At 39.4% G+C, this 16,341-nt stretch overlaps 1 protein-coding gene across 1 annotated transcript in view; it reads right to left on the reverse strand.

Annotated features, from left to right (window-relative positions):
* STRC (stereocilin) overlaps positions 1-15,202 on the reverse strand; it is a 43,941-nt gene extending 28,739 nt beyond the window's left edge. Inside the window, exons 1-10 of the mRNA XM_072148394.1 lie at positions 15,040-15,202; positions 13,635-13,822; positions 11,521-12,585; positions 11,405-11,429; positions 9,552-10,851; positions 8,225-8,287; positions 3,156-3,266; positions 2,310-2,476; positions 1,420-1,606; positions 606-715 (exon numbers count right to left, since the gene is read on the reverse strand). Of these exons, the coding sequence (XP_072004495.1) occupies positions 606-715; positions 1,420-1,606; positions 2,310-2,476; positions 3,156-3,266; positions 8,225-8,287; positions 9,552-10,851; positions 11,405-11,429; positions 11,521-12,585; positions 13,635-13,692 (3,086 nt within the window). The 5' untranslated portion in view covers positions 13,693-13,822; positions 15,040-15,202. The remainder of the gene's footprint in view (positions 1-605; positions 716-1,419; positions 1,607-2,309; positions 2,477-3,155; positions 3,267-8,224; positions 8,288-9,551; positions 10,852-11,404; positions 11,430-11,520; positions 12,586-13,634; positions 13,823-15,039) is intronic.
* Positions 15,203-16,341: the final 1,139 nt, after the last annotated feature.

Raw genomic sequence — 16,341 nt, forward strand, 5'->3', positions numbered from 1 at the left:
AAATGCCACGTAAATGCAAATATCATGTAAATGCGAAGCAAACTCCACATACATGTAAACACGATGCATATGAGACAAACACAAATGCCACATAAATCTGTGCATAAACGCAATGCAAGCATGACAAATGCAAACGCCATGTAACGTAACGTAAGTGTAAATAAGACATAAACGTAAACACCACAGAAGCGTAAATGTGATGACATAGTGGTTTAAGAGTCATAACTTTGTGTGCAACCTTGAAAACTTTTTTTTTACATTTTTAGATTTGGGGTTAAATTTACAAAATGTAAAAAAAAAAAGCCTTTAACGTAAAGTACTTTTTAAATTTTAAAATCATATCAAAATGAACATTATAAATTATTATCTATTGTGTGATGGTTGTTTTTTTTACTAGATGTTAGATGTGTAGCTAATGAACTTCCCGATTTCGACAGGAAAGGTCTACCACCTCTTGTGTATGTAGGCTTCCTGACTGTCCCTACATTTATCCGAGAATTAAAACTTTTTTATTTCCTAGTAAAAATTGCTTCAGCCTGCCAGCAGAATTCAGAATTCTCCAAATTTTCCAGAGAAGAATATTTCTATAGATAAAGAAAGAATACCTCTCTACTTTGTCAATTTCTTTGCTTGTGTTCATTAGGCTTTGTGCCACATGACGGCCTTGTACCATCCCCAGGTTCACTTCTTTCCAGCCATCTGCCAGCAATTTAATCTGAGCGGCACAATAGAAATGATTAGTACAACTGTCAGTACCTATCTAGCGTCTCTTTTATTCAGAATTTGTACACTTCCCCAACACAATAATCCTATGTATAATACATTACTGAAATGTGCTCTCATGACTTGTGCCACTTTATAATCACAGTCACATTAACTCCAAACTCACTATGTTGCACATTGCTATAAATATTAGATTTTGACTGTTTATACAGCCTTTTTATTCAACTTATTATGTGTAAAAAACTACTGAACTATAACTAAAGCACGTGATCAACTAATGCATGTGACAAATGTATTGTTACACCCCACAGCCTGTGATCTTATTCCATAATACAGATGTGTAGTATATACAGGTGGACCCTACTTAAGAACACCTAACTTACAGACGACCCCTAGTTACAAATGGACCTCTGGATGTTGGTAATTTACTGTACTTTACGCTTAGGCGACAATGATCAGCTGTAGCAGTTATCACAGGGGTCTGTAATGAAGCTTTATTGCTAATTCTGGTTCTTATGACAATACAACATTTTTAAAATCCAATTGTCAAAGAGACCAAAAAAAATTGGCTGGGGTTACAATTATAAAATATACAGTTCCGACTTACATAAAAATTCAACGTAAGAACAAACCTAGAGAACCTGTCTTGTCTGTAATCCAAGGACTGCCTGTACTGTGTATAAAATATATACAAACCTGATCAGAGCTGAGCTGTAAAAAGTGGCAATATGGCAGATATGGCAGAAGTGGCTGAATAGACCTCAGAAAATGTGGTGGCCATGATGGGACATCACCAAACATATCAGCATGCAGGAAATGTTTAGCAAACGCACGCTTCTGAGGGACCTTCATTTCTTGACTGTGAACTTTTATTGCATCTAGACTAGAAGAAATGATTCATTTTCAGCCATAAACATTAGAGTTATTGTAATAAAATATGTAGACATAATAATAGTGATTTATTAATAATAATCATTAATAATGATAACAGAGAATTTTCAGCTTAAAGGAGATTTCAGTCCCAACATTTTAACGGCCTACCTTAGGGATAGGTCATCAACGTGAGATCGGTGGAGGGTGTGACAGCGAGCAGACCACCAATCAGCTGATAAGAGAGGCACTGGCAATGTGATTGTACACTATATGGACATGGATGGAAATAGCTCCATCCAATGTGTAGAACTTAAGCAGTAACTGCAGGCTTGGCATCCATGCACTTTAATAAGAGCAGAGTCTACTGTAAACCTGGACTGCTACTACACAATGCAAAGGGCTGACTCACTTTGGCTTTGCTCAGTAAGACCAGCAGCGCTGAAATCAACTGAAATTGCATCCCCACCACTCTTATATTTATCACTTTTCCGACTGACTGGATGATATATGAATATCAACAACAATTGAGCATTTCGAGGCCTATTAGTCACAGGCACTGAAAAAGTCATCGTAGTCAAATGAGAAATTGTATGGAGGTATAAATAACACAGCAGCAATTCTCATCAATGTGTCATTGTTAGGTATGTCATAAAGCTCATTAACATCAGTGTATGATAAAATAATAATAAAAATCACTTTGGTCTCCTACTTACACACTTTGGTTGGCCAAAAGAGATATCGGGAAGCTTACAATGTCAGGTATGGACATGAAAGGAATGAACTGGGAAAGGTCCACAAATATTTGAGGTGTTAAGAGTGGAAACTTCTGAATGACCATTGAAGTTAAGGTCTCCAAACCCCTTTCATCAGGATGGGTCATCTAGACAGATGGGAACAAATAATATTTTAAAAGTATTTCTTATCATATTTTATTTGAGGAATTTTGTCCTAAAATATAGTTAAACTTCTAAAACCTTAGTATATTAATGAACCATACATGTCAAACTAGCATTTTCTCAAGTACAGGCAGTCCCCTACTTAAGGACACCCGACTTACAGATGCCCTCTAGTTACAGACAGAAACCTCTGCCCACTGTGACCTCTGGTGACCTCTCCGGATGCTTTGCTTTAGTCCCAGGCTGCAATGATCAGCTGTAAAGTGTCTGTAATGAAGCTTTATTGTTAATCCTGGGTCCAATTACAGCAAAAAAATTTTAAACTCCAATTGTCACTGGGGCAAAAAAAAAATTGTCTAGAAGTACAATTATAAAGTTTCAACTTACATACAAATTCAACTTAGGAACAAACCTATGGACCCTATCTTGTACGTAACCCAGGGACTGCCTGTATTTAGTTAAGATCTTCCAACACTTAATTGTTTTAATATGACTTCTGGTACTGATCTGTCAACTTTTCTCTTTTCCTTCTGTGTCTGACTAGTAATTAAAATGTTTATAATGCAACTATTGGCAAAAATATTCTCCAAATCCCAGAATCCTTTAGCATCCAAGTAGCCCTGCAATGCTACATACAAATATACTCAGCATGTTGTCACCCACCTGAATTCTTGGCCATGATCGATGCATCAATGAGACAAAACGTTCAACAGCTTCATTTTCTGCGGATAACAGCACCTTCTGAAAACCTTCCCTAGGCATCTGCAGATATTCCTGCCAGGAAAATGGGACATACAATAATATCCAGAGGGTGAAACAGGGAGCCCGTTTAACACCTTAAGAACCCAGCTCATTTTCCCTTTTAGGACACAGCCCGATTTATCGAATCTGCCTGTGTCACGATATGACTGTTTTTTCATGCCATGTTGTACTTCAAACTAATGGTATGTTTCAGTTGAAAATTTTTGCACTTTTATTTATCAAAATCAGTGAAAATTTTTGAAAAATTACAGATTTTCTGATTTCTAAATTAATCATATGTCTGCGTTATGTTGACATCATTTTTATGTCATTTGTCATTTATACCATTTTATTAGGACGTTAGCATTCTTACAGTTTGAACAGAGATTTTTCAAATTTGTAAGTTAATTTCAGATTCAATTTTTTTAGAAGACCTCATAAATTTTCAAAGTTCTATTTATTAGAAACTCCCCACAAATAAAGCTTGTTAAAGGGGTTGTCCGGGACCTAGGTTCCCCTGACTAATCTAAATCTATGTGTGACTTGACTAACTTTCTAATATACTTACCGTTCCTGAAGTGGCTGGTTCCCCTCAGTCCGGAGCCGGTCACGTGACTTCGCGTCTTCTTCTCTCTTCACTTCCGCTGACGTCACGTCCACAGGTCTCTTCCACAGGTTGCCACCTGCGGGACGGATAGGCGGAGTCTTCTCTCGTCGTCACTGCAATGGGGTCGGGTAGTCAGCATCTTTCCGGCGCATGCGCAGTAGAGGAAGCGCTTCGATGCGGCCGCTGCGCATGCCCGGAATATCTAGTACTTTGCCATGCTGGGGTGCGCAGGGCACATCATCGCGTTCGTCCGCTGCCGCATATTCTCGTCCAATCACAGCACAGCTTGCTTGCTTAGGCGCAGAGTGGCTTGCTGTGCTTGAGAATTGGACGAGAATGATTCTAAAAATTACAGTTGTAAAACACCTGCATTTTCTTAAGGTATGTATATATACCTAATTGGACCATATGTTCATATATGTCATGGGGAGGTGATCAAATATGAGCTTCCCAAAACTCATATGTGACCACCACCATGACATATGTGAACACACCAAAATATATGCACAATCCCTTATGTCATTTTGTCTTGGGCTGTGGGTGGCCCGTGTAATGGAGGTCATTGACAGATATGCGGTCCATTTAATATTTTTCTTTTGTTACAGATGACATGGACCTCATATGTGACAATCCTCTCCATTACATATGTGACCACGCACATCCCAAAACAAAATGTCATAACCCCCCTATGGCATGGTCCATGTTGTATTGTCATAGATGTCACGTAGTGGTCACATACGAGGCATAACATATATGACCACCCCCCTATAGGTACACAATGGGGGTCATTTACTTAGGGCCCGATTCGCGTTTTCCCGACGTGTTACCCGAATATTTCCTATTTGCGCCGATTGTACCTGAATTGCCCCGGGGTTTTGGCGCATCGGTGCCGGCATGCGCACGACGGAAATCGGGGGGCGTGGCCAAACGAAAACCCGACGTATTCAGAAAAACCGCCGCATTTAAGAACAGAAAATGTGTCGCTCGGGACGCGCTTACCTTCACTCAGCCCGAGCCGGTGAACTCCAGCGCGTTCAGATGCTTTTCAGCGCAGCAGCGCCACCTGGTGGACGGCGGAGGAACTACCTTATTAAATCCCGGCTGGACCCGAATCCAGCGCAGAGAACGCGCCGCTGGATCGCGAATGGACCGGGTAAGTAAATCTGCCACAATGTGTGCTGGAATTTATAAAGTGCTTGTATGCCAGTGTCTGGTATACAAGCACTGAAATGATTGCAATTAGTTGCACACTGCTCATCAGAGTAATGGAGGAGACGTCCGGGCATGACAGTTCTGCTCCATTTATCTCTATGGAGCTGACGGAGATTGCTGAGCGCAGCGCCCAGCAATCTCTGTCAGCTCCATAGAGATGAATGGAGCAAAACGGTCATGCACAGCCGTCTGCTCCATTACTTTCATGGCACAACGAGGGGTCCGTCGGAGGTACGTGGGATCTTTGGGGGTAACGGAAAATAGCACCCAAAGTCGGAATTTTTTTGCCATTTTGAAAAATATAAAAAATTCTATAAAAATTGATCAAAAGGTTGTACAGTCCTAAACATGGTAGCATTGAAAACGCCATCAAAAGTCGCACAAAATGACACCACCCACAGTTCCATACACAGAATTATGAAAAAGTTATTATTGACAGAAATTTTTTTGTACAGGTTTTAATTTTTGTAAATGTATGAAAACATTATAAAACACATTTGGTGTCCCCTTGATCGTACCGACCAAAAGAATAAAGTAGACGTCATTTGGGATACACAGTGAAAGCCTGTAAAATCCAAGCCCACAAGAAAAGGACTCAAATGTCTTTTTCACAATTTTCACTGCATTTAGAATTTTTTTTCCCGCTTCCCAGTGCACGGCATAGAATAGTAAATACCATCACCATGAAGTGCAATTTGTTATGCAGAAAACAAGCCATCACAGAGCTCTGTACATGGAAAAATAAAAAAGTTTATAATAAAAATAAGTACAGTACAGTAGTAGTAGCCATAGGAGCTGCTATGGGGTCAGCTGTGTCATGGGCCCCAGCATCTGGCCTGGCACATGGACTTGCTGCGGCAGAGTACCACCAGGTCGTTCCGCAGGTGCGACTAGCCCGTGGTGGCTGCCAAGGTAGTAATGCAGGAGACAATCTGTACCCGGGGTGATGGCAGGAGAATAGCACAGGAAGGCAAACTAGGACACTAGGAATCGCAGGAGCTGGAACATGGATCAGGAACACTGGAACGGACTGGCACACGGGAACGCAGGTACAGAGGAACGGACTGGCACACGGGAACGCAGGTACAGAGGAACGGACTGGCACACAGGAACGCAGGTACAGAGGAACGGACTGGCACACAGGAACGGAGGTATAGAGAAACGGACTGGCACACAGGAACGCAGGATACACAGGAACGGCCTGGCACACAGGAACGCAGGATACACAGGAACGGCCTGGCACACAGGAACGCAGGATACACAGGAACGGCCTGGCACACAGGAACGCAGGATACACAGGAACGTGCTGGCACACAGGAACGCAGGATACACAGGAACGGACTGGCACACAGGAACGCAGGATACACAGAAACGGACTGGCACGCAGGAATGCAGGATACACAGGAACGGACTGGCACACAGGAACGCAGGATACACAGGAACGGACTGGCACGCAGGATAAATAGGGGAGCTTTCTCTTCAGGAGAAGGCTTGAAGATCCGGCAAGGGTCACAGGAAGGGGCAGGAATTTATATGAGACCAGCTGCAATTATCCTAGAAGACGGACTTGGCATGATCAAAAGACTATTGCGGTGCCAGGGACAGAATGCATCATATCATGGAAGATGATTTCTGCTTCACAAAATGTTGCAGAGGCAGCACTAGAATGATTAGAGTGTCGGCTCTGCTACAACTGCATCAGATATTGAATTATGTCCCCGTTAGTGCATCTAGCACTTTACACTGAACTTTTCACGTTCTTTCCTTTGATATATAGGATATCTACATATATATATTATATATATATATATATACACACATAGATAATTTGATAAAAACAGCAGATTGATATACAATACCTAGATATAAATATATAGGAGTCGAGATAGTTACATAGATGTGTAGTAGGATGCATATCATATAGCATAGAACTAAGAGATAAAGCCCTGCAGTTACAGATACTAATTTATAGTATAGTATTACAGTGTCATTCATAACACTTTGCTATCATTACCATTATTTTATTGTGTGAGTGATCTATTGCCTTTGCCTTGAAATTCTGACTGACACTTTTCTGAGGAAAGATGCAGTAGCTGGACAGGATAGAATATTCTCTGTGCACTGTGTAGGAAACAGGAAGGTGTAGTGGGCGGGATGCAGCAGAGCCTGGAAGGTGTAGTGGGCGGGGTTGCCAGCACCGTGTAGGCTGGAATGGGTGGATACACTCCCTGCTGTGTTTACAGTACAATGCACTGTGGGGAGTGTAGTTTCTGCAGCACAAAAACGTCCATACAGGAAGCTGAGATTGTAAACATTTGCAGGCTGATGTGTAACCCTATATGCAGGGAGGATTCAAAGTTTGAATAAAGGTAAGGCATGGTCATTAGGGTGATGATTGATGACTACTGGGAACATCTGGTGAATTTTTATAGTCCCGGATAACCCCTTTAACCCATTAAGAATTTTTTTTTTTTATTTAATTTTTTTTTTGAATTTTGAAATTTTGAAAATAAAACGATTATTTAGTTTTATCTAAATTATTTTTATTTTTTCCCAAAAAAACTTGCTTTGCCCCTAAATTTTTATTTTTAGAAGTAATTAAAGAAGTTAATGCACCCCATTGTTTGTTACAGAGTTTCTCTAGAATGCAGTAATATCCCACACGTGATCACAATCTGCTGTAGGGGAGCACAATGCGGATTGGAATGAAAGGTCTATGACTTTGCTGGAACAGATTTCAGGTGCTATGGCTAAACCCCTAAGAAAGAAGGGCAGAAAAAACCTCCAAAGAGTGGACCCATTTTAAAAACTAGACCCCTCAAGAATGCAGTACCACTATTATTAGCTTTTTTTTTGAGAGAGTGCAAAAAAATTCTATTCTGTAATTGATTTTATTGTATGGGTTGTTACGGATGTGGCAATACCCAATATGTGTTGTTTGTGTGGCGAGTTTCACTTTTTTATTGTGTTTGGGAATGTTAGACTATATTGGGCATTTAGGGGACTTTTATTGTGTATGATATTTTATTTTTATTAAACTTTTTACAATTTTCATTTGATCACTTGTTCAAATTAATACACGGCCATACTGATGTATAAAATATAATTGTATACCATTGTATAAATAAGTTAAAAGGTAATTTAAATTTGAAAATTTACATAGGCACAATACCTGCAGGAGAATTTCAAAGGCAGTAGCATTTTCCTCTCTCTGGATGAGATCCCATAGCACTGGCTGTCAGGCAAAAACAAATACATTAACACAATGTACCCTTTAATACTTCCTTCCAAAGTCTATTAATAATAGTTCTATGATGTACACGTTACTTAAAATATATTGTCCGAGGCCTTTTTTTTATAGATAGCAAATCAACTATATTTTTATGGTTATCAACATTACTAGAAGTATGATCATACAAATTGAATAATTGGATAAATTGGATACATTTTTGGCGAGACCGGATGAGTATCTAGTGTGTCTATCTAATATGTATTGTTTTTTTTTAAGTCTGCTGGTAAGCTGCAAGGGAAACAAGGGTGGATTTAAACATCTCTGATCTTTTAGTTCAGAAGTTAAATAAGTTATCAGTTTGTAGCTGCCTTCAAACTGTTTCACACTGCTTTAGTCAGTCCTCGAATCACAAACTGCATTGTCCTGTTTTTCACGGACCAACCACACTGCATGTGCTTATTTGCAATGCAAGGAGTCCCTACTTTCCTGGTAAACAGCTGCTGTAATCATGATTGTAGCAAAAGAGGCGTGGTTTTCCTTGCCCCATCCCGGAAAACATATTTGCATATTTCCAAAAATCCCAGCATCAATGGCTATAAGTCTCCACAAGCCTATAAGGGGGCCTTAGTTGGCAAAGTCTCCATAAGGAGAAATCTAACAACCCTGGACCTAGGCAAAAGCCTCTCACTCAAATAAACCTGGTCCCTACACTGTACTGAAGAGACACAACCACATCGAAACAGTGCTGTCTACAGTTCCTTCTGCAATACGTATACTGATTTGGCTTTGATCCCACATTAGGATTCCTGAGAGTCATGCGTAATGGTAAGGGGGCTGCCTTGCAAGGTAGCAAAAGAAGTGTGGTTTTTCTTTTCCCATCCTGGAAAACAAATTTGCATACCGTATTACTGGTCTGTACGTGAAACAGGACATGGTCTGTGGGTTATGGACTGACCATGGCAGTGTGAAAATGCCCTAACATGCCTCTCCTATTTTAGAACACATGCATGCTTAGCTAAGATGAGTATGCATTTGTAGAAAGTGGGTCAAACAGTACATTCTAGTAGACATATTGCATGAGTGAAGATCATACAGTAGGCTACATATGCTTTTTTAGGATTCATACGTACGTTCCTCAGTCATCACTGTCACACAACATTATTTTATAAGTGGGAAAATATGTGACATCCCAATGTTATATATTATACTTATCACAGAAGATAAAATAAGAAATCAATCATGTTTAAATCAAAAAACAACAACTTACACTAAAGCAACTAAGAAGATCCTCCTTGTCAGATTCACTGCTTTCTTTTTCTAGATACAACTCGACAGTCTGCAGGATGCTCATTGAGGAGTTCATCTTGAAAGAAGTCCAGAAAGAGCTATTATCCAGAAGGCTAGAGAGAAGAATGGCTTCTCCAAGTCTATCCCTTGTTTCCTTACCTATCTGATCCGAGTCTGAGAGAGAGAAGAGAAAATCCAGCACCTTAAGGAGATACTGAACATTTGATGCCCAGCCATAGGACTCACTGTCACACTGCGAGAGCTGAGAAACCAGGCCTATGATGTAGGAGATAGGGTTTTTACATAGTTGTGAGGAGTCAAAGCTTGAGGACAATGGGAGAACGTCTGCAAGTCTCTGAAGGAAACATCTGCCATCTAATGAGATGTTTTTCCAACACTGATCCACAATCCATGGATGAACCGGTTTCAGTGCAAAATACAAAGAGGCGTTCCTACACACAAGATCTGTGAAGTCTTGAATATTAATTCTCTTACATTCTTCCACCAAAGTAACATTGCTGAACATCTGACTGTCCCATGTCTGGTAATTGCATGAGGAGCTGCTTATATTTGTTTTTACCAGTTGTCTATTACAAAGTCTGGACACCCATGCTCTACTGTCTTCTGACATGCCAGATAATGAGTCGTTGCTGCAAAGTTTTTCCATCATGATTGTTTTATTCTCAAATAAACATGTTTTCAAAGCTTTGGGGTTCATGGCTACTCCTTGCCACATATCTGAACATCGGATGTTGTTCCTCAGTTCCTTAATCGCCTCAGAGCTATTGTGAACATTAGTGCATAGGTCAGCCATGAATGTGGATTCCTCTTTGTGTATTGGAAATGTTGTGTTTTTGCAAACCGTGACATTGAATTCAAGTGGGAAATACTCCCTGCACACCCATACCCAAAAAGAATCCTCCTCCATGGATGCTAGGTACCAGGCTGCATCTGAGCAGGCAGCCTGCAGATCATATGTGGTGTCTATAGAGTATCCAGTGGCATTATACACATTACAGTACAGAAACACTGTAAAGTTGGAGACACCTGGTAGTCCTGGGATTGTGTCATTGCATACAGCCTCTAATACTTCAGTATAAATTTGCGGCTCCTCCCAAAATTCCATCTGTGACCTCTGTTGTATCTTTGTTATGTTATGTGCTACATCCAATATTTTCTCAGAAGTTTTACTGCATTTCAGAATTGGAGGAGTTGATGGAAAACTTGTTGCTGTAAATCCAAGAGATTTAGTATTCCAAGTAATATTGTGCTTTATGCCCCTGTGTGAAGAAGACAAACAGTACATTATTTCCCTTGTTTTATAAAGGAGTTCTTCAGGATTTCGATATTGATAGCCAGGGGTGCACCAGTCATGTGGCGAGTTGAGCCTCTTACCTCAGGCAGCACTACCTGCAGCAAGATGGGGAGCAGCATCAGGGCTATAGTTATCTGCTACAAAGCAAGACCTGCCAAATAGTGTTTCTGCATACCTGATGTCAGCATCATAAGACTCTGCATGACAAACCCACTTACTAAAAAAAACCTGATATATTGCTACTGGATGGGCCAGAGGGGCCACCATTCCATAGCTCGCCTCTGGCAGCAGAAAGTTTAGGTTCACCCATGTTGATAGCTTATTAATTACAGATGCTATGCTGGGCCGGCACCAAGCTGACAAAAGGAGCCATGGACCACAGTGTACACAGCTCAAAGCACACAGTTCTATACACTGAAGCTCAGTGTCCTACAAATACTGTAGGTAATTGATATGTAAGTATGGAAGAATCTATACTAGTGAAATTATTTTCCTGAAATGTTGCCTTTTATACTTACCACAAGAGCAACTGTTGCAGGTTACCTGCAAAATGAAGAAAAATTTGCATGTGAGCTTTGAAAAACATCAATGCAAGCCATTATCTGGGTCAGATGTTCTTCTGTAGAAGACTCACCTACTGAGCATCTTCCATTCTGATCTGCATGAGGTATTCCAATGACTGAAGACACCCTATGCATCAGTGTCCCTGCCATGCGGGAAACTTTTCTATTCAAGTTGTCATACACAGACCTCTCCATCTTCTTCATGAGACTATAACGCAGGTCTTCTAATACTTCCCATATAACATCCTCTGGATTCCTCTCTGAGTCTGAAACTTTTGTTTCTTTTTCCTTTTCCCTAGAACGATATAATATTTCTAAGACATTTTGTACTTCCTCTTGGGCTGACCCAGCACTTAGTCCACTGAAGTTGGAGTTTTTGTCTTTTAAAGATTCAGCCAACATGCTAAATGGTCTATAGTTCCCATGGGACACAGCATTGTTCCCAGACTGAACATTCACTACAGGCTTCCAATTATTGGCCTCAAATGGTATCAGTAGCCTTACAAATTGGTGAGGGAGAAAACCACAGTTACGGTGACCTGTAATGGAACATAAAACTGCTTGAAGTGTTGTACTTGTCTGAGTTAATGTGCCGCTTAGGAAAGCTTGGAATAGTGTATCCAGTAGCCCACTGAGCATTTCCCAGTTCTGCCCTAAAAGCTGAGCAGCATTCTGGTTGCTGCTTATTGATTTAAAGATGTTTTGTATGAAACTTAGTAGAACGCTCCAGTTTTGACTCCCTCGCAGAGAAACAAGAAAATCCTGAAGCTTAATAAGCGGTAGAGGTGAAGACCTCTCAGCTGGAACCTGGAGAAACTGGTTGACTAGATTGTCCCATCTTCCAGCCTCTCGTTCATGAGGTTCCTGATTCTGCAAATAGATTGAAATGTTATGTAAAAATTCAGACAGACGATTTTGCTTTACTTTGTGTTTTGGAGAAATAAAGAAGGGTGGCACTCGGTCCGATGTAGTCCACAATGATTCAAACTTAAGAGCCATTTTATCCAGTAAAGTCTGTACATCCACTGCATTTAGTTTTGTATGCACATTGGAAAAAATGTAAGGAGGATGCTTCAATTTCAACTTCCAGATAGAAAGGATCTTTTCAAAGTTACTGGGTTCAAATACTTGGCTCTCTGTAGGAGTCAAGAAGACAAATATAGGTGATATCATACACTGTATATTCATAACAATAATATATACAGATCTCACTAATATATATATTACTGTAATGTATACAATGAATATTACTGTAATGTAAAATTATAACATTTAGACAGCCAAGGTGTGAATTCAGGTGTGTTATCTGTGGCATGCAGGCCACCAAAGAAATGGCACTGGTACAACACATGATTCGTGATATAAGTTTTATTCACTTTCAATTAATATTTTAGAAGATTCTAAGCCTTTAGCGAACTGGACTCTTTTTCAACCCAAGATTTACTGTGGTACCACACATTTATCATATTTAAGAGAGGGATGTTATTACTGCCCTGTCCCCATTATAACCAAAAGCAAAATAGTCTTGTTTTTTTATACCAACCTAAAAAAGTGTGTTGTGAGTTATAACACAGATAATTAGGAGAATGGATATAACTAATATTTTCTAACTTTATTTGAAATTACTTTACCGGTAAATAACTATAAAATGATCATCCTTCACCTAAAAAACATTACATAAATAGATACAGCGATACATACATAGAAAGAAAGACAAAAAGAAAGTCCAAGCAGCCCAAAAATGAAGAATAATAAAGGTGGAGGTGCTCTCAAATAGGACAGGGCAGAAGGACCTTCCAAAATAGCAAAAACAGAAAAAATCACCAGAACTCCGGGTTTATGAACTATGTGGTCTTTTATCCATGTTTTATAAGGATATACAACAGATATATACTATATATAGAAGTGCTTCTCAATAAATTAGAATATCAGAAAAAAGTTTTTTTTTTTTGTACTTCAATTTAAAAGGTGAAACTCATATTATATAGAGCCATTACAATTACAGAGTCAAGTGTTTATTTCTATTAATGTTGATGATTATGACATACACCCGAAAGTCATTGGTCCACATTTATCAAAAATAGTGCCTGCAGAGGGTGCAGTGTGTGACAGATTCATGAAATGTGTCACATGTTCTTCATTAAAATGTATGATAAAATGAATGATACCGGTCAGAGAATTTTACCTTGGCTTTTAAGTGGTAAAAATACCAACACCATCCAGACAGAGAGGAGTTTAGCCATATCCAGTGTTCAATACCAGTTGTCAGGGTAGAGAGATTCCTATGTGACATAGAGGTTCATATCGCTAAGCTTTGGCTTATTACAAACCAAGGGGCATCTTCAGTGTAATACGCACATTTGGAAACAGGATCTGTAACATGACATGAAGGATCTGTCACCCGAGCATCAAAGACAAGTAACTTTCCTAACCTATGCAGTTTCTGGAGTTACAACCATTATTTACACTCAGTCCTCAGGTTACACTTTCCACTAACTAGACATATTAAACACCAGGCAAGACAAGTATGCATTTCATACGATAAAACCTGTACACCCCAATAAACCTAAAACATTTGTGTTTGTGAATCTCTTCTCACATTTCTGAATTTATTTCCTGGGGGGGGTTAAAAATATGAGCAGAAAACTGGGACTAACAAAAAGACTGAGTCATCGTGTCACACCCTATCAATGCCCAACAGATACATTAATGGTACTTATAATAGGTTCCTCAGGTTTCATCACAGTGTCCGTCATTTCACCTGACAAAGTAGTGTACTATCCTCAACTATGGAAGAATTAGAAGAGCTGTACCCTCTAATAGTACGTATGTTTCATTGTGGACCCAAAGCATGGATCTCAAAGATGTTCTAACCCACTGCAACGTTAGATGTTAATAGGTCACTAATGCACAGCTACTTGACATAGCAAGAGCAAGGAATCTATTGCTCTACCCTAGCAATAAACAGTAACAGCTTAAAACACACAGAAAGTATGCCAGTCTCCTTCCTAATTCTCCCCAGGTCTGAGAGAATTAAGGGCATTCTGCCACTGATCTGTGGGGCACCCCTGATATGTGGGGCCCCAAGCAAATGCATGGGCTGCATTTAAGGTAAATATTCCCCTGTATGGTTGACAATTCCAGACAGAGTGGCACAGTTTCTGTAAAAATCCAATCTGTAAAAATCCAATAATCTAATTTCTAATGTTACTTCAATTATCAATAATGTGTTTCAAAAGCATTTCATTTGTTTTATAAATAAAGATGAAATTTTATAACAATCTTTATGTTTTGTCATTATTTACAACTAATAAAAAATACAGAAATACAGAATTCAGGTAGTGTATGTAATTCTATATAAAGTCACCAAAATAACGCATGACAGTAATAGTGATATGACACGGACAGATGGATAAGTAGACAGGTACCAAATACATAATAATAATAATCTTTATGTATATAGCACCATTATATTCTGCAGCGCTTTACAAGATAAGGACAATGATAAACAGCAGATATTAACAGATATTGATAAATTAAGGAGGATAAAAGAACAGTTTTTATTTTGCATGGAGAAATTATTTACTCACCTCTGTTGCGATTCCCCTGTTTTAAACCTATTCCTACAGGGATCCAGTTGTAGCCTTATTTTTACTTGCAGAAATATGGAATGTTTTCTTCTAACACAATGTTAAATTGACTGACTTCCCTCTCTCTGTCTCAGCTCCTTCTGCTCAGGTTACCTATGTTCAGTTCCACCTGATGGCATAAGCTTCAGCCAAACTGACCATGTCATAGAGATTGGTCCAAGAATATGTCAGGCAGGGAGGGGCAGACATCAGTCTGTGTAACCCATATACGCACCAGTCCTGAGAGTGCTGTTTTCTCTTGTCCCCTCTGAGTGTAATTACTGCATTATTTATATGGTAGTAGCTAAAGTAAGCAGCTATAATGTTTGTTTATGCCAGGTGCATCTTGTCTTTTTCCATGAACAAAAATTCATATTTATTCTCGAAGAAAAAAACATCTACATTTCTTTAAATATAATCGTATCATCATCTTCTGGAACATCTTCATACAGTAACTCTCCAAACTCTGAATACTGTCCAAACCATCTTTTGCCAAGAATCATTGGTATTAGCTATGTCACTTTCCTTAAAAGGATATATACACATGGACATTCACATTTACAGTGGGTATGGAAAGTACTTAACATTAAGCCTTAACATTTTTCACTCTTTGTTTCATTGCAGCCAAGTGGTAAGATAAAAAAAGTTATTTTTTTGCTCTTTAATGTAGACTCACCTCATCTTTACAGAAGATGGAAATATAAGGAGTTCAGTCTTAGAAAAATTGAAGGGAACCTGTCACCAGGGACTTCATTTTCACTAAAGACAAAAATTCCTCTCTGCCTTTTCTAAGCATTTGCATTACAATATAATAGTGTGTTATAACTCACTCTTGCTCCATGACAAAATCCTGGGGTAGTCCCAGGGGCTGGACTTTGGTTTGGATGCATTTAAAAAAACAACATGTGACTTGTCTGAGCTGCAGGCTGCCACCATCTTTGTGCTCCTGTACAGCTCTGTCACTCCCCCACTGATGTCATCTCACTAGGCTGTGACCTCTGAGAAGGAACAAGAGGGAGGAGCTGTAGAGAAGCACAAAGGTGGGGGCCAAGCTCTGAGGAGTAACACAGACAAGTCACATGTTGTTTTTTGAAATGCATCCAAACCAAAGCCCAACCCCTGTGACTACACCAGGATTTTATCAGGATGCAAAGTAATAACACATAATTATATTATAATGCAAATGCTTAGAAAAGGCAGAAAGGCAGATTTGCACTGCAGATGTAATAAGCTTCTGCAACCTGTCTATAGTGAAAATGAGGT

This window comes from Engystomops pustulosus, chromosome 4 (genome assembly GCF_040894005.1).
Source record: "Engystomops pustulosus chromosome 4, aEngPut4.maternal, whole genome shotgun sequence".
Lineage (NCBI taxonomy): Eukaryota > Metazoa > Chordata > Amphibia > Anura > Leptodactylidae > Engystomops > Engystomops pustulosus.